This window comes from Hoplias malabaricus, chromosome 4 (assembly GCF_029633855.1).
Source record: "Hoplias malabaricus isolate fHopMal1 chromosome 4, fHopMal1.hap1, whole genome shotgun sequence".
In the NCBI taxonomy this organism is placed as follows: Eukaryota; Metazoa; Chordata; class Actinopteri; order Characiformes; family Erythrinidae; genus Hoplias; species Hoplias malabaricus.
The window spans coordinates 38,952,285-38,976,615 of NC_089803.1; the positions used below are offsets into that span (position 1 = coordinate 38,952,285).

The 24,331-nt window shown below is 38.1% G+C and overlaps 1 protein-coding gene across 1 annotated transcript; it reads right to left on the minus strand.

Annotated features, from left to right (window-relative positions):
• Positions 1-967: 967 nt before the first annotated feature.
• ptpn9a (protein tyrosine phosphatase non-receptor type 9a) lies at positions 968-23,986 on the minus strand. The gene is made up of 13 exons (XM_066667727.1): positions 23,227-23,986; positions 17,526-17,669; positions 14,603-14,692; positions 12,743-12,867; positions 12,489-12,594; positions 12,118-12,228; positions 11,645-11,961; positions 9,617-9,704; positions 9,416-9,485; positions 9,253-9,331; positions 8,805-8,955; positions 7,432-7,639; positions 968-3,989 (listed from the first exon to the last, which is right to left on the minus strand). Exons 1-13 carry the CDS (start codon positions 23,257-23,259, stop codon positions 3,799-3,801), a joined length of 1,713 nt encoding a protein of 570 aa, XP_066523824.1. The 5' UTR covers positions 23,260-23,986; the 3' UTR covers positions 968-3,798.
• Positions 23,987-24,331: the final 345 nt, after the last annotated feature.

Genomic DNA, 24,331 nt, shown 5'->3' on the forward strand with positions numbered 1-24,331 from the left:
CTTTATATGTAATCTATATAGCATTCAGCGCAAAGTGGTGGAAGTCTTTATTAAATAAAGTACGAGGTTCATGATCTATGGAGTTGAGTCTGTTTTGTGACTTTGAGTAGGTCAGGTTATTTGACCTGTACATGCTTGTGGATTGGGAGACTTTTTAATTCAGCAGGCTTTAATTAAATATTTTTAATGTCTTTATTCAGCCATTGATTTTAAAATCCCTAAATCTTGCCTGTTTGTCAATGACACACAATGTTAGTGAATGCATTTTATTCTAAAGAAAATAGTTTAATTAGACCTGCAAGTGCCTCTGCGCTCATGTGTGTTTTGGCTGTTTGGCTACATGTGAGTATATATATATATAAAAAAATAAAACACACATATATGAAGATGATCATTTAGCATGCTTCTTCAAGAGGAGAGTGCTTGAGAATATGCTACTTGCTTGAAAAGACCAGTCTACTTGTGTGCAACTTGTCTTTGAGGAGCACAGAGGGATCTTTTAAAGTGTTCATGTCAACAATAGACATAAGATTTGATGATAAAAGAAATCAGTTCTCTCATCTACACAACTGAAGCTCATTCTCCCAACTCTGTGTTCTTCTAACAACAGAAGCTAAAAATGTTAGATTCAGCCCCTAATACTTGGCTAAATAAAGTGCACTAAAGTGTAAGAATGTGCTAAAGGACCCAATATGTCATGATCCAATGTCTAACGAGTCATTAGTCCATCACGGAAGAGCACCGTGTAAGACACTCTTATTTCATGACTGAAGTGAGTTGTACTTTGTATGGAGACTCAGGTTCCCTCCAAAAGGATTGGGGACTCAATCTTGAACAAAGGGTGCAGTGAACCCTCATTTCATGACTCTTGTTAAAAGTTATATTCTGCCCTGTGGAGTTATGTGGTGTGCAAAAAAAAAAAAAAAAAAAAAAATCCAATGCTCACTCTGAAGAAATGATAGCTTGATTTAATTATAATTTTAAATGTTTTCATTTTTTACAAGTTTCTTCTTGCACAAATAGGCATCCCTGAGTCAGGGAACAGGACTCCATTCTGCCAAAGGAGCATGCAACGTTTTAGCACAAGAGACCAGAACAACTGTTATCTCACATGTGCCAGTCTCATGTTACACATCTCTTTCAGAATAAAAGTACTTGGTCATAAAATGGACTGTTCAACATATGTGAGTGAACACCATAGCATTATTGATTACATAACTTGATTACATTACCATATGTCATATAAATGAATGAGTTATAGAATGAGAAAATATAAGTAGCTATTTGCCAATGGAGTAAGAAGGGCACAGAAGTTCACTGAATATAATAGAAAAATAAAGTCAGTCACATTGTGTGTCCCTCTGAACAACAAACAGTTCTAGAATAATGAGTGCATACACATTTGATTTAAAAGCTGCTTCACTACAAGCAAATTCAATATGAATTCAGTAGCAAAGGTTCACAGACCCAAGGACAAAATAAAATGATAGCATGAAATGATAAATCTTGAAGCTAACTGTTAAACACCTGAAAACATTAACATTAAAACACAGAACCCACAAACTCGCAGATTAGTCAAGTCACAACTACTGCAGTTTACACCACATTACATTGGTTATGGAATTTGTGGTGTTAAAATCTTGTTAATGTCAGTGAAAGCATGTGGTGAACACCTGTTTGAAAGTGCTTCCTTACAGGTCTAAGCCTATTTTACACAGACATTAGATGTAAGCAGGGCAGATGGGTACATCCTTTTACCTTGACAGTAACAACAGCTTTCACATAGGCACATAACCAGAGCAGAACGCAATGGTGTTTTACTTGAGCAAGAACACTTGTTTATGGTGCAAGGAAAGACAGCAGTATCTGTATTTACAAACCACCTTAGGAGCAGAAGGGGCCAAACCAGTTTGGGTTTTTGTATCAGTGATTTTCAATCAGTCTTCTTACTCCAAGACAGAATACAGCCACAGAGTGTACTGCAGTGGCTATTAAATCCAGTGAGAGGTCCAAACAACCAAAGTAGCCAAGTGAAACTGTCAGAGGAACATTCCACCAACATGGGTCCTAACGACAAGGCAAAAACCCATACATCTAAAAGAGATACACAGGCTGGAAGAAGGACACATTTTTGTCAAACATCATGAAATGTGAATCATGTTTCTGCTCAGTGCCTTTAAAGTTCAGTGGATCTGACATGTCACAGTACGCAGTTGTCTGTCCAATGCAAAAAAAAACCAAAAAAAAACAAAAAACCTTTGTATTCGAAACAAAACCATGCCACTTAAATACACAAAAATGCTGGATTTGCAGTTTTTTTTGTATTCATTCGGGGGCAGTGTCGGTTTTTGGTGTCCTACTGCATGAGATGAGTATAATTTTTGAATTTGGCCATACCAAAATAAAAAATAAAATAAAATAAATTGACAAGGCTTTACCATATAACAGAAGAATTCGCTTTTTACCCTTAATATGTCAAGAACACTGTACAAGGTAGCAGGTGGAGATGGACACCACGCCCAGAACAATGTATGTGGAGAATAGAATTGTAATATTTTAAAACTGGCTTAATGGGAGTTTAGCCTTATTAACGCAATTTTAAAAATAGTTCTGGCTGAAAATGAAGTTGACACTCAGACTGTAGTTAGTGTGCTCACTGTATCATTTGTGCAAAAAATAGAAAAAAAAAAAGGTCACAGATTTTATATGCTTAGTGCACGCATATACAATACATGCAGAAGTGTAAATTGTTGATTGTCTGCTTCATTCATCACTTTACACGTCACTATTTTGAAATTAAGTTGAATCAAAGACTGACCTCTGCAGTTTAAAACAAGTGTTGCCTGCTTTTAAATTTTAATCCAACACTTGAATGTCTGCAGAACCTTAGTTGATTAATAAAAGCCTGTTACAGACTGTGTTTCCAGTGGAGTGGTGTAAAAAGTGCTTTAAATGAAATGTAACAAACATCTAAGTCAAAACCACATGCAAATAACTCCAATAAATGTTGTATTTCGCATGGGAAATTGTTAATTTGTTTATAGTGTCACAAAATCATCTTGGTAATTAGAATAAATGATTTGGTAAAATGAACAGGTTAGATTTAAGCTGTTGGAACAGTAATATGTCAAATCCACTGTATATTTTGAGTTTAAAACAATGTTGATAGCAATGTTTTGCAGTTAGTCAAATATGTCTGAGCACCACTGGTCATAATCAGTGTTTGTGTGGCTTCAATATTATAAATAAATGATGAACTGTTAAAAAGATTAATTCACTTAGCCGAGATGGGAATTAAGTTGTTAAATACAATTCTAATGGGGGAGTTATCATTTAAGACTGCTGAATTTTCAGCTAGTGATTACTGTTGAACACGAACTGAACTGTTAGGTGACAAATATCCCCACCCCAAAAAAAAGAAGAAAAAAAATACACTTCTGAACATTCACAACATGAACACTTCGTTTTCACACAGCATTAGTGATTGAATATTAGACAGATGGACCCTTTCATTCTTCATTTGGATCCAGTAGAGATTTAGCTCTCTTGGCAAACAGTGTTGGCTATGATTGCTATGACTGTGGCACATTAAACACCAGTTTCTTAAAAGAGTTGAATGTACTGTGCTTGGAGTGAATGTCAGTTACACAAGTGGATTGTAAAAAAAGTTTCCTTCAGATTCAGTTAAACTCAGTCTATTAGCATGTAACTCACTGATTGGCTAATAGCAATATGAAAGTCACAGATTGGCAGAGAGATGCCTCTGTCTTTCCTTACTGACAGAGCAGGTTTGGTCTCTCACTGATTGGTTGAAAGCAGACCCTGTCGTTGGGCATGCTCAAGGATGGCAGTATGGCAGAAGTAATACTGTTCTGGTGTTTGGATGCTGAAGGCACGCTGTGTCCTCATGCGCCTCACCGTCAGGCAAACGTTCAGTGTCCCGACATCCTGCAGCTGGGACAGACATATATCCAATGCACAGAATGTACCTGAGGAAAGAAGAAGCAGAATAGTGTAATATCTTTTATCTTGGAGAGAACAAAGTTTTCATTTCAATGTTAAATTCACTTAAAAGAGCAATCTGTAATACTGGCACCAAGTGTTTACTATTGGAACTATAATACACTTTTAAAACAGTGGAGAGATTTATCTGCCTCCTCCTCCTCCTCCCCAGATGTGAACGAACAAGCAAGAGACGAGTTTAAGAACTATGGACCCTAATGAATAAGAAGAATGTGCCATAATCAACACATTTACACAGAAAAGTGTTCATCATTTCACTAAAACATCTACCTACGGAAGAATAGGACAACAAAATGAACGAGTGGCTGCCATTTCCCTGCATTTACAAGCCTTTAATGTCCAAATCCACCTTAAGTATTTTGACTATGCAAGGCTGGTGATACTTATCGATTTTCCCTTCCATCATAAATGTTGTTTAGGAAGCAGAACTTTGCTTCTTATTTACAATTTTCATAGTCAAACATTTGACTACGTTCCTTTTGAAACTTTTTGAAGCAACCGTTATTCCAGTTTATCTCTTTTAAAATCAATTTCAGGCTTCAAACATAAAGATATAAAATAAAATTTTTTGTGAAGAATCAACAAGTGGGACACAATCGTGAAGTGGAATGAAATTTATTGGATGTGTGAAATTTTAACAAATAAAAAACTGAAAAGTGGGGCGTGCAATATTATTCGACCCCCTTGCGTTAATACTTTGTAGCGCCACTTTTTGCTGCGATTACAGCTGCAAGTCGTTTGGGGTATGTCTCTATCAGTTTTGCACATCGAGAGACTGAAATTCTTGCCCATTCTTCCTTGCAAAACAGCTCAAGCTCAGTGAGGTTGGATGGAGAGCGTTTGTGAACAGCAGTCTTCAGCTCTTTCCACAGATTCTCGATTGGATTCAGGTCTGGACTTTGACTTGGCCATTCCAACACCTGGATACGTTTATTTATGAACCATTCCATTGTAGATTTGACTTTATGTTTTGGATCATTGTCTTGTTGAAAGATAAATCTCCGTCCCAGTCTCAGATCTCTTGCAGACCCCAACAAGTTTTCTTCCAGAATTGTCCTGTATTTGGCCCTATCCATCATCCCATCAATTTTGACCAACTTCCCTGTCCCTGCTGACGAACAGCAGGCCCAAACCATGATGCTGCCACCACCATGTTTGACAGTGGGAATGGTGTGTTCAGGGTGATGAGCTGTGTTGCGTTTACGCCAAACATATCGTTTTGCATTGTGGCCAAACAGTTCGATTTTAGTTTCATCTGACCAGAGCACCTTCTTCCACATGTTTGGTGCGTCTCCCAGGTGGCTTGTGGCAAACTTGAAACGAGACATTTTATGGATATCTTTGAGAAATGGCCTTCTTCTTGCCACTCTTCCATAAAGGCCAGATTTGTGCAGTGTACGACTGATTGTTGTCCTATGAACAGACTCTCCCACCTCAGCTGTAGATCTCTGCAGCTCTGCATCTCTGATCAGTCTTCTCCTTGTTCGAGATGAAAGTTTAGAGGGACGGCCGGGTCTTGGTAGATTTGCAGTGTTCTGATACTCCTTCCATTTCAATATGATTGCTTGCACAGTGCTTTTTGTATCCAAATCTGGCTTCTCCACAAGAGTATCTCGGACCTGCCTGGTGTGTTCCTTGGTCTTCAAGATGCTCTCTGAGCTTTGAACCGAACCCTGAAACTATCACAGAGCAGGTGCATTTAAACAGAGACTTGATTACACATAGGTGGATTCTATTTATCATCATCATCAGAGATTTGGGACAACATTGGATCATTCAGAGATCCTCACTGAACTTCTGGAGTGAGTTTACTGCACTGAAAGTAAAGAGGCCGAATAATATTGCATGCCCCACTTTTCAGTTTTTTATTTGTTAAAAAAAAGTTTGATTTGACACATCCAATAAATTTCATTCCACTTCATGATTGTGTGCCACTTGTTGTTGATTCTTCACAAAAAATTAAAATTTTATATCTTTTATGTTTGAAGCCTGAAATGTGGCAAATTTTGAAAAGTTCAAAGGGGCCGAATATTTTCGCAAGGCACTGTACCTACTTAAGTGAAAGGCAAACATGGAAAAAGCCCCTGCTATTTTCCCTGCATTTACAAGAAGGTACTGTCAAAACCACATAAAAATGTTAGACTAGACAAGGCTTGTGTCATTTTATAAACATAACCTGTTTTGAAACACTTCTTATTGCCCATTTAAAACACACGTCCAAGTGTACATCATGTCACTAAACCATCTACCTACTAGTGAAACGCTTATATTTGCTGTGTACTACCACGTTTGATTTCTCCATTCCACCTTAAATAGGTGAACATGCAAGGCTTTTCAAACACTATTCTTACTCCTTAATTTGTTTAAAACACACACACACACACCTGATTGTTTAAAACAAACAATATTTACGTTTCAATCATGTTATTCACCTTCTTCATATAAAACACACAAAACACAGTCCTAACAACTTTTCAAACGCCACTATGCCTCACTTTCTTTAAATGAAACACACAACCTATGGCGTTTACTCCTTTTAATCTATACATAGATGTCTGTACTTCTACATTTTTTCCATAAATGTTTTGCTGTTACCTGTTCAGGAGAAAATTAGCCAGCTCTGGCTCTGTTCTGTAGTGCTTCTAAACTACCTCCACATTTCAAACACAGGGCCAATATTTTCCTCATTTCATGGAGATTTTTAGAAGGGAAATGGGACTTTTTGGGTCCAGTCAGATATAACATTAACTCTGTTCACTTGGTCATTTCATGGCTGCAACACACTATGTTTTTAGACCTGGCAGCTGTGGGCTTGAACTGTAAAATGATTGGACAGAGGGTGGGATCACAGGCAGGACCTTGGGAGGGCGGGATCTTAGGAACTCCGCTCGGACTGGGCACTTCTCAAAGAGAATATACTGCTTCAGCAATAACATGAGAGGCATCAGTGTTTTAGCTTTGAGTGTTTCCTTAAACTATGATCATACACCCTGGACATTTCATGATTAAGTACACTAAAAATCTTACAGATTTTTCCTTTAAAACCTGCCATTAACATATATTTTTCTCAAACATGCTAGTCATGGAGATTTCCACCCACTAGGTGGCTTCCTCCTAGATATGTAAAGCCAGCTACAGTTTCTCATTGCAGCAAAAACAATGTCACTGGAAAGCAATTCTGTTATATTAGTGAAAAGATGCATTGAGTAGAATAATTGGTGTTTGATGAGCGAGAGACAATAGCAGACACAGGATATTCATCAGTAATTTAAATGTGACTGAGTGAGAATGAGACAGAGTAATGAGCAATCATGTGTAACACTATTTCTATTAATGAGGTTCCCCTAATATTGCACATGTTGTTAACTTTCTTTTCCAGTTATTGGATGTGGGTAAACAGTTGTTTACCTGTTCTGCCAATGCCTGCACTGCAGTGGACAACCATAGGTGGTCCAAGAGGATGACCCCTCCATTGTGACCCCAGAGCCTTCACTGCTCTCTTCTGCTGCCTCTTCACAGCACCCAAGAAGTCAAGCAAAGAGAGCGCAGAGGAGGGGACACCGTAGTCAGGCCAGGTCAAGAACTGGAAGTGAGTAACCTGCCTCTGCTCGCAAGTCTGATTAGAAGAAAACCAGAAAAAAAAAAAAAAAATGCTGATTAGTATATCAAGGCAACTAGTTTTTGGTTCATATGTGAGTTTTCTAGAATTATCTGTGCAAATGTACACACACTCATATTATATATATATTTCTAATATTTGAGCAGGACTTGAGTGAGGAATTGTTTCAGAGAATTTTACGCCCCTGACCATAATTAATAGTCACAAATTTTAGATGCTCCAAAGCTCCAGCAATACTCCAGCACAGCCTCTGTCTGTGAACATAGAGCTGATGTGACTCACCACAAGCTCAATTTATTTTCATCTGTCCAAAATCAATGTGGCCTGACAATATGCATTTTAGCAAATTCCAGTATGGCTTATTAAGTTTTTCTTAACATGCTCATCTAGAATTTTCTTTCTGATCTCCTCACAAAACTCACAATTTAGCCTTTTCTGCCTGGTCCAAGATCAGTGAGGTGCACATAATATTAACATACAACAGAGTGAGTACTTTTCTCCATTTAAATAGGCTGAATGATTGTTTTTAAAATTGAAGATGTGATATTTATACTTATTGGTTTTATTTGTGTTTTTGTATATTTATTGTATATTTATGTTGTTTTTTAAAACTTTTTCAAGGTACCAACAAATCTGTCCAGGCCATTTAAGAAAACCCTTGTAGAATAAACAATCATTTATTCTCTTTTCACACTTTAATTTTTTAATCTATGACAAATATGACAATATAACAAATGCATGCAGTGATACATGAGACAACTGCTTTTGATTTCATATTTTTTTCTGAAGGAATGAACCATTGTTTCAGTGATCTCTAAGGATACCAATAAATTTGTCCATGCTTGTATGCATAAAGTTTCTTTCCTCACAAAGAATTAATGAGGGCTTAAATGATTTCAATGATGTTAACAACAGCACAGTAAATTCATGTGGTGTAATAGTATTAAGGCTATAAATGCATTAATCTACAGCATAAATACCAAATCATAGCAACAACAAAAATATGTCATGAGTTTTGGCCAGAAACACTTTCTCGAGTTTAGGCTTGCTGAACATGTGTCTCACTTTTATAAAATCTATTTTCAAACAACAAATGCGGGTTATCAGGGTTTGTATATTGCAGTCTTTACTATCTGTCCGTCCATGCAAGTGTGTTAATTACCTCTGTGTTATGCAGCTCCAGAGTGGTCTGGTTATAATATGAATGGTTGTCTACTCTCTGGTTGACCACAGCTATGTGTCCATACACCTCCTGGCCCCCTTCCAGCAGGGGCCAATACTGACCACACTTCCTTCTTCCGCCCTCCTCAGTCCTACGCATTCACAAACAGTGCAAACACATCAAGACTTTCATTATTTAATTCAAAGAATTTGTAGGAGGAGGAAGGAGAGAGAGAGAAGAACATCTGACCCATTTCCCTCAAAAAGGATGTGAGCTTGAAGTGGCCTAAACATAAAATATGCTGTAGTGGTGAAGGTTAGCTAGCTGACATGCTGTATTTGGCATTATCCTGGCATCACTGCAAGCTTATCCCCCTTATTTATAAATCTCTGGTAATATCTCTGGTTTTAACAATGTTGTAGTGTGGTTTGTATGGCTTAAGCCTCACCTTGTTGTCATGACAATAACCAGCACATTTTGCTCCCACACCATTCTCCAGAAATCTCCATATGTTTTTTCCAGCGGTCCTGTGGAGAATTACCCAATTCAATTTCTATTTGAACCAAAATGCCCAAATACAAAATTCAGACTTAACATGTGTTTTACTGTACCTTGAGTCCCAATATATGCATTTTTCTGTTTGTAGCCATCCATGAAGCTGGCATTGATGTAGTCTGATCTCTGAGAAAAGGAAATATGTTTTATATGAGATAGTACTTAGATGGTAAAAGCAATATAATCATGCTTAGTGTTCCTGAAATATATAGCAAAGGATAAATTAAGTTTTAGGACTTTAATCTTTTTTTACGAACCTCGTTCCTTCTGCCTTTCAGATGTACCCGTGTTTGGTCAAGACAAAGAACATCACCATACCGATTCCTCTCCTGGTTGTATGCAGCCCTATATAGGTATATGAGAGTCAGCCCTGAATAAGGACACTCAAAGGCTCAAATAGAGGCAGTGAATAGACAAGGTAACACCTGCATCTGTAGCTGTCTACATCTCAACTGAGGAACAATGCTATATGTTATAAACATATTATAGCCAGGTGATATGGCTAAAAATATAATCAAAACTACATTAGTTCTTCAAAGGACATCATTCTAAACAAATGCAGACATAATTCACCAAATTTTCATTACTAAACAGTAATTACCTTTTTTATCATCAGAACATTACATACATGCACATAGTATGTAAACTACTGAAATCCACAAGGAAATATTTCACTGGAATGATGTAAACCATTTTATTTCCCTCAACAGATAATGAGAAACTCACAATTTTCTTAACATAAAAAAAACTGTTATTTGTGTTTTGCATCATGAAACATTTAGGACACTGCCACATGAAACATTTAAAGAAGTAGAAAGTTTAACAAGATAAATTAAAGGATGATAAAGACAAAAAAACAAAACCACTCCCAGTTGAAATTAGGAACTGTATACCTATTGCACTTAGAAGGCTTATAACAGTGGGAAAACGAGAATGCTTGTTGCCAAGAGGAGGACCTTGACCACACAGCACACCATCAGGCATATATATGCATGCCATTGGAGTAAATGAATGTGCAGACAAAATACACACAAAACGGAAATGGCTCTCTAATCCCCAAATAGTAGCATGCTAAATAGTGATGCACCATTTAGTTCCATAAATAGCACTAAGAATCACAAGAGAATTGGGACATTATGATTGTCTGTTGCTTAGTAACAAAGAAACTCACAATGCATCCTGGTCCACAGGATGCATTGCTCATGTAGTGAGCTATGATGTCTACTATAACTTATGAATTCATTGTGGGAGATTGTGCTCCAAAAGTCATTCTCCAATTACACTCAGAAAAATGCCAACAAACTCAGTAGTGCCCTAAAACGTAAATTGAGAGCCATTTTGTATACAGCCAAATTCTCACAAGTTCATTTACTGTAATAGTATGAGTATATGCACCCGATAGTGTGCTGTATGTTCAGGCTGCTTCCATTGTTGGTGCTAATTGGGAAATAGAAACCAGTGTTTATTGAACACTATTGCCCAAAGTTTGTCATTTATTATGAGCAAAAATGTATCAAAAAACAAATGAAAAATGTTTAATTACCCAGGACTAATACATATATGGGGAGGAAAAAAAACATGCTAGTTAACATTTTACATTTGCATGTGATATGATTTATGGTGGAACTGCACCTAAATTATATTTCTGAAAACTTTCTGAAGTCGCAACATTAGGCAATATTGCCTGTGATATGGAAATGAGGAAGTGTAAAATTCAATCATTCATTCATTGTCTGTAACTGCTTATCCAGTTCAGTGTTGCAGTGGGGAATTACTGGGTGCCATGCTGGAGGGTAACAGCAGCATTCCATATTTTCAATTCGTATTTTTAACCCTTTTTATTATTTTAGAGAGGTCATAATAATGCAATACACAACTGTAATGCCTAGTGATGATGATAACTTTATCGGGCAAATTTGACTGTGCCTCCTGAGGCAAATATTTACACTTAAAATAAATCTGCTTTTTTTCTTTAGCTCCACTAACAATGGTACATGATAAGGGTATATGTATGCATTTACCATTCAATGCAGCATCAGCACATTACACATGATGTGGACATACTGGCTTTAAATTATGTTAAAATTCACTATTTTAAAATGTAACGCATTACTAATGAGAATTTATATTAAATTATAAAGAATCTAAATTTTGATTCATATTAACACATCACTGATCACACATTACTGATCACCCACACTCCGATTATCATATTTGCAAAGTACCTTGAAAAACATATTATGATATAGTAAGCAAACTGCATTTAATCAAGCAGCTCTACTCACAGTGCACAGTGGAAAGTTCCAGGAGGCTGCTCTCTACGGAGCTCTTCGTACTCGTGGTAAATGCCACTTCTCTGGGTTCGAGCCAGGTGAGCCACAAACTCTGGCAGGCGCATGGCCTCATGGCCCGGCATGTGCACTGACGAATCGTCCAGGGGGATGCCCACCAGCTCATCAACAGGGTCTACATGTCCGTTCTGTTCTGCCAGCAGCTGCTTGTTCCAGCCATGCACATCCAGAGCCAGACAGCCACCAAGGTGCTCAGGCAGGCAGTCTCGGGGCAGGTGCTGCCGCAGGTCAGACATCTTCACCATTTGGACCTGGAGAAGACAGAAGAGAACAGTGTTGCCTGTTAACTAACCAAATAAACAGCTATAAATAGAGCTTAAAGTAACTAAGGACATCACATTTGAACAGGAATTCACTAGTGGCTACAAGTGATCACAGGTATGCTGCCTTGGCCAAAGTGCACTGACCCTTTCTCTGAGTTTCTCTTTAAGCAGCAGACTCAGCAGGTTGTAGGGCACTCGAAACCAGACTGGAGCTCCAACTATGAACACCTTCTTTAGTCGGGCAGGGAACGCACCCTATTCACAAAAAAAAGGAAACATAATCAAAAAAACTCCATCAGTTTACTCTTTTACAGTTTGAGATTTTTATTTCATAAAATGAAATTATAATTTAAAATTTGGAGGTTGTTAGGGTCATTTAAATACAATATTCTATATTTGGTTAACCACTAGTGTTCTATTTAATCACCTGTACTACAATATTAATTTATAATATCAAGCACATCTTTAATAGTATCTCTCTCTCTTTTTTCCAAAAAGTGAAAAGTGCAAATAACCTTGAGTAGATTGAGGATTTTCTTGCTTAGATCCAGTTCAAAGTTTGTATAGTTGGATCCTGCCATGTCATAGATGAACACAAGGCCATTCCTCTGAGTCTCAAAGCTACAGGGAGATAATAAAAGAGAGTCCAGTGGAGACAGACTCAATATTTATGCATGCTACTACCAAATCTGCAATAAGAAGAATACAGAGTGCATATATAAATGTAAAACTTCAAATGGTACATCTATTTCTTTTAAGACACACTAACCTCTCGACTGCTCTGTCCAGCAGGTAGAACAAGGCTTGTAGCACCACATGGTTGCCTGTTTTATTGGGATGGTGAAGCTTAGCTGTATACAGAGCTATTGAGGCACCAGAGGGGTCCCTTACTCCCTAAAAGAGGATAAGGTACAAATTTTATTTTAGATATAACCACGGCAACTCAGAACCAACTGCTAATCACAATAAAATTTAATTTCAATCTGTTACAAAATGCACAGATTAGTGTTACACAGATTTGAACATTTTGATGAATGACTTGACCATAAACCATGACTAAATATTATGATATTTTCTTTGGCTGATAAGGTCCTCTGAGTGCTATGTGAAGCTATTTAACATGACAATGAAGGTTTAATTTAAAAGCAGATTCAGCACCTAGTTATAATAAATGACATCATAGAAAATTACATCACAACATTGGAGTAACTCGTGTGATGTTCTTGAGATGTCCACAGGGAGGCAGAGTAGCAGAGACAGCTGATCTTCTGAGTTCTCATAAGAGCAAAGACTATGACTAGAATAAAAAGTATTTGTTATAGGGGAGTGTCCACGGTTTATAGGTTAATAGGTTTAATAAATTTTTGGAAACACCATTCTGTGCAGAATAACACTTAAATGTTAAAATTAAGTGTATAATTTAGTGTGAATATGCCACAACCAATACCTGTTCATTCATAATCCATAGGACACAAGATGAAAGCCAAAAATAAAACATCTGAATGAATGTAAGCATTAAAAATTCAGTAAGGTTTTTGTTATTTATTGGATTATAAGAAATGATATGTGTAAGAAGTGAGAAAATAACACAAGAAAATACATTTGTTAAAACCCGTGTTCCTGCTGCACTGCTGTGAAGGAAACACTGACCAAGAAAGCTGAAGTAAAGAGTCTATTACTGGGGATACAGCACTATAAATACTTCTGGCAGGATGCAGAAAATAGGAGAGGAAAAGAGCAGTTTGATCGATTGATCCTAGGGCAGCGAGAAGAGAAGGATCACACTCACCGTGCAGGTACATTATATTCTTTGTGAATGAAAGCCTGAATGAATGCTCATTCACAAGTGCACTGCTAAGTGACATTACATTATAGTGAAGGTACTGCCTGTTCCTCTTATAGCACATACTCTGCTACATAAATCAGACCGGACTCACTCTCCTCTGTGACACACCCTGACAAATCAATTGACATTTCAACTGTGTAGCATGAGCAGTCTTATCCACCTCAAATGTTCCTGACAAGTGGGAGTGTTCTGATGAATCAGAGGCTTCCTCAAAGTCTGAGAAATGAACCAGTTTAATTGCATCTGCCACCCTCATCTTTCAGCTATTTTAAAGTATTACAGTCTGCTGTGAGTAACTGCTTTCACATTGTTGTTAAGCACATTAATTCAAGAAGTACACCTACTGAAGCCACATTATAAATCAGCTACCGTCATATCTGAACAAACACATACAACCACACAAGTTGGCTGTCTCTATTCGTTTCTCTCTCCTTTCATTAAACAAACTGAATATAGGCTAAGTGATATATGACCTAGCAATATGAATACACTGCAGCAGAGAATGTTTCTCTCACTTTAATTCACTAGAGAGAGGTAAAACACATAAGCTGGTTTGAACACCAGCTTAGAGTGAACACTAATCAATCTGTTTTGTTACTTCATCAGCCTTCCTTTCAAATGCTGTCCTTAACGTTGCAAGCTTTCATCTTGCTGCGCTTCATGGAAAAGGGCTGAAGCTAAGGGAAGCATGCAAGATTCAAGATGGTTCAAGATGAGTATCTGCTGCCAAACAGTAGATATCGCAATATCCCTGAGGCAGGTGGTCATGGCTACGGTACTCACCAAGATTGTGAACTTGCCACTAAGAAGTTCAGAGCGCAGCGGCTCTTCCTGTGGCTGCAGTTTGACAATACCTTCTCTCAGTCGTGTCTCCTACCAACAGAGAAAGAAAGACAATGAAGTTACACTTCCAATATAAAATTTGCTAGCACAGCAAAGCTGCCCCATGTCTTTACACACCCTCTATCATACATTACTATTGGGATAAGGTTTGTGTGGGATGTTTGTGTGTACAGTTTCAAGTATTCAACAAACTGTAATCCAGTATATCTGCAGAACACCCAGGATGTCTTTAGCAAACTTGCTATGGTCAGCACGAAGCATTTTTAACAATTTGTTTAGTAAAATTATTGTACTTTTATTTTAATCTTATGATCACAGACAAAATAATTTAAAACTAAAAATCAATAAAATCTTTGTAAATCTTTTAAAATAACACAACTGTATGATCAGAAAGAAAACATTTATTTCTTTTTAATAAATGGAGACATTACTTTGCACCTGATTCTGATAGTAAATTTAAGGCTAGCAGTGGTTAGAGGCTTTAGAACCTGTTAAAAGCTATTTACCTTGTCTAATTCTTTATGTCTTATGAATAATAAAATGACTAAGCTGTTAATTTTGTACCGTGTAACTCTCCTGAAATAGTGGGCTTTGGCTACAGTGGAAGAAACGGCTAGTAATTCAGAATCAAATCAGCCTTAACCAAAGTCATTATGGGTGAGAGAATGGAAAGTTCCCAAAGCCTTTGTTCACTCTCTAATTGCTTTAATAGCCATCAGTACGTGGCTGGATTCTGCAGGCAGAATTAGGCCTGGGGAGATTTCTGTGTAAGCTAGATTCAGCCATCATGGGTGTTCCTCTCCCACAGGAGAGCCTGCAAGGGCTTAGTATTTCAGATCATGTCATTGAGAGCTTATGCTTGTGATGGAGCTGTTATTCAGAAGAATAAAGCTGTTCCAGAGGCACAGGAAGCGTAGATACATTTTACCGATATAGTATGTTTTGTATTGCACATCATCTACCATATGTAGCTGTTAAACTGCAAATGTTGTCTAAAATATATCAGAAATTTAATTATGTCTTCACTGAGTGATCAAATATGATAACATAAGAATAAATGCAGTGCTGATTCATATATTTTCTTAGACTAAAAATGGTTATTAAGCATTCAAAAACACAAAATAGACTTCTGTTTGCTTGTATTTCTGAGCAATTGTTTTAATACAGCATAAAGGGACATATAAATATATATAAATACATATATGCCATGTATACTGTGTGTGTGTATACAGGATAAATAGTAGGTATGGAAATAGTGGGTCAGTTAAAATTACTTAAGTGTCCTGTGTCTTTCAAAAGAAGTTTGAGGTTTACACAGTTGTTTACACAGTTAGTACACCACGGTTAGTTTATGCAGTTTTAGTTAATATTTGTTCAACTGGGAAATTTACATTTAGACTGATGTTCTCAGCTTTCACTCAATTTCAGTGTGGTATTTCAGAAATATCTAGTCCCTTTCAGTTTTATGTAAAGATCAGATATGAGGACAACACCTTCATGTTTCATGATCATTAACAGCTAGAAGTTTTAAAATGCTTTTCAAATTAACACTGGGGTACACAATCATCTTTAAGATAAAAAAAAACTATTAGTAGGATTTATATTTACTTAACAGTGTTTTTAATTACTGAAACTAGTGGTTTACATTTAAAACAAATTATGTTCTCTTTGTAATTAAACATGCTAGCATTCAGTGTTTTTACAGACAATTTTCATTGTATGCTTAGAAAAGAATCCAGTTTATCACAATAAATATTAATATGGTCACATTGCCCATCATTTTAAAATTATTTTGTCTGTGATCAAGACTTACAGATTTAAAAAAGTGCAATAATTTTACTAAACAAATTGTTAAAAATGATGTGTGCTGACCTTCTCAAGTGTGCTAAAGACAGTTTGGGTGTTCCGCAGATATACTGGATTACCATTTGTTGAATACTTGCAACTGTACACACAAACAACCCACACAAATTTTATCCCAGTATGATAAAGGGTGTGTAAAAACACGGGGCAGCTTTGTTGTGTCAGTAACTGAAAGAACAAAAATATTTCCAGTACAATTAGTTAGGGCAGTTAAAAGTTATTAGTTAGTTAACGATCTTAAGCAATTGTGCAATACAACCTGACAATGATCCAATTTACACAGTATTAAATCAACAACAGAGTGGCTCATATAGAGGAAGTTAAAAATTTTAGAGTCCTGACCTTAGTCCCACTAAAATGCTGTCATAAAAATAATTAAATAAACAAACAAACAAACAAACATGGGCTAAAATAGTACTGTTTAAAAGGGAAGGGCCAAATACCTAACTGTTGAGCATGACAGTCAGCAGATACGGAAAACTAGAGTTGCAGAAATTGCCAGTAGTAACTAAATAAATAGATCTGTCAATTCCCATAATTATACCAATGCTAGCACTGCTGATTCCAAGCAAAAATTATTTTGTGCCCTCAAATTAAGCATGACAAAAAATAAAACTGCATCAAACCAAAATTGAGTGATTCCTTAAAATGACAAAATAGCACAAGTAACTAATTTGTTTACTTTTAAATGAATCAGTACCATATCTGTATCATATTTCCCTTTTTTGGTAAAACAACACAGGGATAATCAAGGTAATTAACTGAACATAAAAACAACTGTTTAAAATGTCCCAGTGATATTTAATGATGTATGGACTGAGTAATATTAATAATCTATTTTTATTGTACCTAAGAAAATAATTACAATTATTTTAGATATCACCCAAACTTAGGGACAAATAATTATTTTTAAACATATCTAACCACGTCATTTGGAGTGTGTTATTGTAATGAAAACGTGAGGTTTTTTTTTTATTATTATTTTAATATATACACATACCCTATAGCTGTGGAAGAGCTCTATGGCACGAAGAACATCAAACTTGCGTGCCATAAGGAACTTCACAGCCACATCCCAGGACAGAGGGGAGACGCCATGCTGACTGGTCCACTTATTGATCTCTTCCAGGAACTGTTTAGTGGCCTGAAACACAGACCCAAAACATTAGGCCAGCCTTCAAAAGTGGAAGACATCATATCACATATAACATTTAAAAGATGTTGTAATAAAACAAATGTAATCTAAAAATTACATTATCTAAAAAATTATATATTTCAATAGCAAATAAAAATATGGTAGCATTATGAAGTCTATCAGATGTAGATTTAATGCTGTACTTGTGTGTTCAGAGGAATTTCTCTTTTATTTTTTACAGAATTACTGAAACTGATCTCAGTTCTTTGGGGTATTAAAACTGCACACATAGCAGATATAAATTCTCATAAAATGCCTTGATGGAAAAACAGAAACAGATGAAATGCCCTGTGGATCCAGAGCACAAACTGAATCAGGTACATGAGGAAAATATGGAGGCTCATTTTTATTTATTCCCCTCCAAGATCTGAAATGTTCGCAGGCTAAAATCAGACACATATTCAAGTCTGTTTGTATGTGACCACTGTCATTTCCCAAAACTATTAACCTACACTGCTTTTCTCAAACAGTTTAATCAATAACATCAACAGTGATTGGATAAACTGAGTGTGTTCTAATCTGTTAGTACTCATTGAAGTGAGCTGGATGATTGGCTGGTGGAGAGCATCATCAGTAAGATAAACAGTTTACACTGAAAGAAGCCTTTTGTTGGTGTTTGTGAAGAGCCTGCTCTCTGTGCTGTGATTATAAAGCAGGAGATGCAGCAGCACCAGCAGTTAGCTCTTTCATTGGCCTTAAAAGTGGCCTCAGAGAGAGAGAGAGAGAGAGAGCAGCAAAGACCTCTTTCAGTTACTCATCAGCACTTCAAAATGGTCAATTAAAACCAAAACTTCCTTCTCACCTGGAACAAGTCAATATTGATAAGTTAAACTTGATACCAAGCCCAAAACAGAACTTGCCTTTTAAAACTGTGCAGTCCAAAAATTAGTAGTACACAATTTCTCACTTATAAAACAGATGATGGTTAGCTTATGCAGAAAATGTGCTATACCACTTTGCATTCAGTCTGTATAAAGAGGTTGCTTTTGCTTAGACATTTTGGCTTGGCTCTGCCTTGAGGGACTGCATTCTTTGCTCTTTACAGTACAACAGACAGAGGCCTAAAATGAATCCATGCGCTTGTGTGTGTGTGTGTTGGGGGAGTGGGCTGAGATTATTCTACTGCCAGGGCTCAGATGTCCTTGTGGGGGGGGGGGGGGGGGTTTACTGCCAATACATGTAAATCACTTCCTGTAAAAGCGTAATTACACACACCAGGACAGGGTAAGCAAACACAACAAGAGAATCGTCATATTTTAAATATGCTTTCAGTGTATTTCACAAAATCTCTACATGGAACAATGCTTCACTGAAAACAAATTACACAGAACAATCACAACATTAAAAATATCTCTGTGGTTCTACATTCATTGTCCATTTTACCAACGGCACTATCCATGTATGTGCATTTGGAGCTTCTGTATTTATAGATGGCCATTCATCTATTGCTCTACCTACTTTATTACCATTTTCACCGTTATTCAAAGGTCAGGACCCCCAAAGAACAACAGGTATGATCTGAGTGGTGGTTCATTCTCAGTGCAGTAGTGACACAGTGTTGTGCTGGTATGGGTGGATCAGACACAGCAGTGCTGCTGGAGTTTTTAAAGCCCTCTGTGTCATTGATGGACTGATACAGCATAGCAGCATAGCAGAGAATAGTACAAACTGTGCAGTAACAGATGAGCTGCTGTCTCTGACTTGGACCAACAAGATAGGTGTGTCTAAGAGAGTGGACAGTGAGTCGACAGTATTTAAAAACTCCAGCAGCACTGCTGAGTCTGATCCACCCATGCAAAACAAACTGACACTCCACCACCAGGTCAGTGTCATTACAGCTCTGAGAATGATCCACCACCCAAATCATATGTGCTCTGTGGTGGTCCTGAGCATTGAAGAACAGGAAGAAATGGGGGCTGATAAAGTATGGATATGTATTAAACTGTATAATTGCAGAGCTACAAGGTATACTTATATGGAAGGAGGAACAGAGAAAATGGACAGTGAAAGTAGAAAAAGGGTGGGTTTTTATTTTATGGCTGTTCAATGTGTGTACATAAACTCTCTTCTGAGTGACTGCCCTCTATTGTGCCTCATGCTGAATAAGCTGATATATGCGTTATCAAAAAGTAAGCAAATAAATAAATTAGAAATGTTATTAAAATTTTATATAAATATATATAAACTTGTGAAAAAGCAAAGTCTGGTTTCAAAAGATGAGGGTGTATAAAAAGGCTTTTGCCGCTTGACTGCATTTAGTTCATCAGTGTAACTACAAGTCAAGAGAGTCTCTTCAGGCACAGCAGCTCAACTGCTTAGTCAGCAGTTGTAGGTTAATTCTGAAACTTGGAGGAAAGATAACTGTCATCCTCCGTGGAAACCACATTGAGTCAACTAGTCTCCTAAGTAAAGAAAGAAAACTCACGGAAAAGCAGCACTCCTTTCAGTATTTATGAACTTTCCAAATAGTGTTTAATTTCATTTAACTCAGTCTAATATTTACGGTAAGTCATGTGCTCATTTCCTTATTGCAGGTTAGCTACGTAAAGCTTTCTTCAAATGCAAGTTTATTCATTTAAAAAACAAACTTCATGTCACTATTTCATTATATGCTCAACGATTGGTGATAGCAGAAATGTTGTGGTTGCTGGTAGGAAGAGAGTGAGCTGGGCCCTATGTGAAGCTCCAATGGACTGACATAGGATATTTTACTTATTATCCAGTGTACAATTACAAACTTGGTCATTTAATTCTGTTTTTCTACCCCAAACATCAATTTCTCTAAACAACTTTCTTCTATCTTGGACCATATTCAGCTGAACTGACAACTAAATAAGCATCTTTCCTGAGGGACTAAAACTCTAGAACCTTCCACATACACATGGCTTACAACCATAAAAGGATATAACATTCTCTCGTAAGCAGATGACAAAGATTCCTGAAAACTGATTTTACCTTGAAACGTAAAAGCAAGAGAGAGTATAAGTTGTGCTCAGCAGCATCCATGTAATGCCCATGGACCGGCAGCGTGGTACAGTGGTCTGATAGACCTTTTTAATTTGTTTAGAAGCCAACCTTGTGCCGGTCCATGTGTGATTAAGTGAACTCGCTGTCTATTCAGACATGGATCGATACTGAACAGGAAGAGCCATGCGTCATCAACTCCATCCATGTCTCTGTCTTTCACTTCTCTGTCGCTTTCTCTTGCACACCCAACCACTCGGCTCCCACTCTGACGCTTCCTGGGAGATGGTCCCCCCACCCCACCAGTGAGAGTCCTGAAGCACAGCTCTCGTTCAGTGGAAATGCTTTTAGCAGCTGCTTCAGAGAACAGTCGCTCTACTGGGTTGCTTGTCCCTCTGGGCCCCCAGAGCTCCGGACATGTCCAGCCTGAGATGTAATTACCCTCACCACACACACACAATCAGGAAACTAACAGTGCAGATAAGGCCCACTACCCTGAAACTCTCCTGAGATGGCAAAGTGGATGCTAGACCTGGAGTGAAAAGAGATTCATTCATTCACAAACAGGCAGACAGACACCACTGGGAAAAAAGATAACAGCATTGCTTTGTTTCTTTCTGAGAGAAGTGAGTTGAAGGAGTCTGAGAGATGGCCGATAAGGCAGGGCCTCATTCAAATCAACTGCAAAAGCAGGAAAGAAGTGACAGAAGAGCTTTGTTTGGAGACAGAAGTGCTGATCCTTCCTTAAGCCTTCAAAACAGGTTATTGAACAGGTTGTTAGCAAGCCAACAGCAAAAAGATACTAATTTGTTACATTTACATTGCCATTTAATTTAAACTATTCAAACTGATATAAATATGTAGGCTGGCTGTTTTCTGTGTGTTTTTCTGCGTGTGCTCTCACAAAAGCGCACTGTAAATAACAGGCAAGTATTATATAATGGCCATTTCCTGTTGGGGGCCCTCTTTTATAGAAACACTGCCCATTTGCTGACAAGAATAATGGCACCGCTCAATGTTTGCACACTTTAACCCAGGTTTTGATCTGATTTTTAGTCCCTATTCACCTTTTGAATTGAGGTGAGTAAACCAGATTACAGTGACATCTCAACTGGGTGATAACCAGGTATAGCAACAGTATTTTCGATTGCAAAATGTGAAGGTAAATGTGAGGACCCTTCCATTCACACCCTTCCAATGAGAGGATATATGAGGATTTACCTCAGTTTTTTTTCTGTTTACTCATTTGTATTCCCTTTAACTTCTGATTTGCAGACAGCTGATGGAAGGTTGGAGGAGTACATGAAGGGACTAATTTCATATTCACAGACCCACTATGTATTGAATGAAGGTGAAGACTTAGAATAACACCTTAGCCACTTTTAAGAACCTAGGGGATTCCTCTCATTTTCTGAAATGTCATTTTGATGAACAGAGATACGTTTAATCAATATATTTTTACACAAGCCAATGCTAGCCAATGGTTCTCCTGTGAATGGTTTGACTTGAAGTAAATCTTTGAGCTGCAGACAGTTAATAATAATAATAATGGCATCAGACATCAGGTTCCACTGTCATCAAAGAGAAGCCTTCTTCAGGTTCGGCTCATTTCAGCCTGACAGAGCAAACTGAAACCTACAGTCCTCTTCATGGAAAGATTGCGAAAGAGCTGATTCCCTAAGGTTCACCTCATGAAACCAGAGGACTGTCACTACTGCATTAATATCACTTTCAAAATGTGACTGCAGTGGCCTGTAGTCTTGGTTGACAGAGAATCTCCATGTACAGAGAAAAGATAAGGGCAGGACATTGTATCATCTTCACTGTCAGTCAGTGGAAATGTGTATGTAACTAAGTGTGATAGATAGAAACAGAGTGAGCGAGTTAGTTTAAACTCTCAACGTCAGGGTCTGATGAAACCTTCACTTCATTTCATTTTCTAGGAAGTCGGGGGGGGGGGGTGTTAACAGTTCATTTTAGGAGTCAAACAGCGGTGGGTAACCTCTTGTGACAGCCTACTGAAAATATTGTAATTAATAATGAGAAACGGTGGTCTAGGATTGAGCCAAACTGCCATATTTTCCTTAATGACTTTAGGCAGGACAGCACAGTGTTATATCCTGTTACAAATAAATAAGCCGTTAGCTAGCGCTACGTCTTGGAAGGATACGGAGCCCTGCTAGTGACATCCCTTCAAAATAAGGCGTACAAACCCCTGTGTAAAGCGTGGGGACGACTTTAAAATGTTTAGCGCTAAATAGCTCGTTCCCACGGATTCGTGAGTTGTTCCCACGTATTACAAATATCTTGTTGCTAAGATTTAAGTTGTTGGTAGGCTTTATTTATTTGCTTGAAAAGATGTAACTCTTAAGGCTACACAGAATGTATTATCTTTGCTACCTTTTTATAATCCAGTGTAACTTTTGCGCCTAGGGAAATGAAAAGCCCGCTGTAACATTATCAGCTTCCCCGGAGCGTATGTCGCCTGTGTGTGTGTTAACGTTATTTCTTTCCCTTTTTAAAGCGGCAGTATTTCACATACCTGCTCTTCCTCTGCTGATAAAGTGGCGGCCATTCTTCACGACTGGTCCAGCTGTAAAGGCACCTCTTTTCGCTCTCTCTTTCTCTCCTGACAGTGCTCAGACTCAGTCTTGTAAAGGGTTGAGACCTTTTTCCCGAAAACAGCCGACGACGTCAATTCCAGGTTCACGCAGATAGACCTCCACTAGCCTGCTAGTCAACTCTCTCTCGGTGTCATTGTAGCATGAAGCTAATCTGAGGCAAAAACGCAGAGCACACGGAGCTCGCCGTTAAGGTTCATCAGGCAGATAACGTTGCGTCGGCTGTTCTCGAGAACAGACTCGGCATGTTGTCGTTGGAAGGTTTATCTTAGCGTGCCGATGCGCAGCAGCGAGTCCAGAGCTGTAAAGTCTCAAACACCAGCGGAAAGGGTTAAATTAAATCATAATTCTCCGGGGTCCTGAGACCAACCAAAGTCCACACGCTATTCACGGGCTACACCTTAAATCCTCCGGCTCCCTTAATCTTAGCTCGGCTCCTAGGGTCGAGTAGCTTTAGCTAACGTTAATGTTGATGTTGTGTGCTGGGGTTAGCTCAACACAGCGCTCAGCGCCAAGTCCTCCGTCCCTCAGCGGCCGGCCACACACTAACGAGCTGCCCGTCCCTCCCGGAAAATACAGCAGAGAACACGACCAAACCTGACCCTCTCACTCCGAGAACAATACGAGTTACCAACACATCTGGAAGCCTCTTCTCGGGTTCAGGCTTTTATCTTTAGTTGGGAAATGGAGCTCGGAAAAAACGCAGAGCCCTCAGAGGCCCCCTGCTGGACACACTCAGATGCTACAACACCCCCCTTACTGCTTCATTCATAAAAATACCACACACGCGCGGGTGCGCGCGCGTTCTTCACTCCAGAGTTTCAAAGGACACGGTGCTTCGATCCTTAATCTTAAAACACGTCTTCACCGTAGGTTTTACCACATGCGTTATGGAGACATGCTGTTGGACCCGTATGTATGACAAGACCTAACTATGTGTGTTAACAGACATTGGTTCTCATAATGCGATATATACACCGACCACACACACATACACACATTTAGCAGTGGGAAGTGATAAAGTAA

Excerpts from the sequence above, each read along its gene's own strand:
- ptpn9a (XM_066667727.1), bottom strand. The coding sequence starts at position 23,259 with ATGGCCGCCACTTTATCAGCAGAGGAAGAGCAG. Across the intron at positions 12,229-12,488 it reads AAATCCTCAATCTACTCAAG|GGTGCGTTCCCTGCCCGACT; the intron begins GTTATTTGCACT and ends TTTTGTGAATAG. Across the intron at positions 9,332-9,415 it reads TGCATATATTGGGACTCAAG|GACCGCTGGAAAAAACATAT; the intron begins GTACAGTAAAAC and ends AATTCTCCACAG.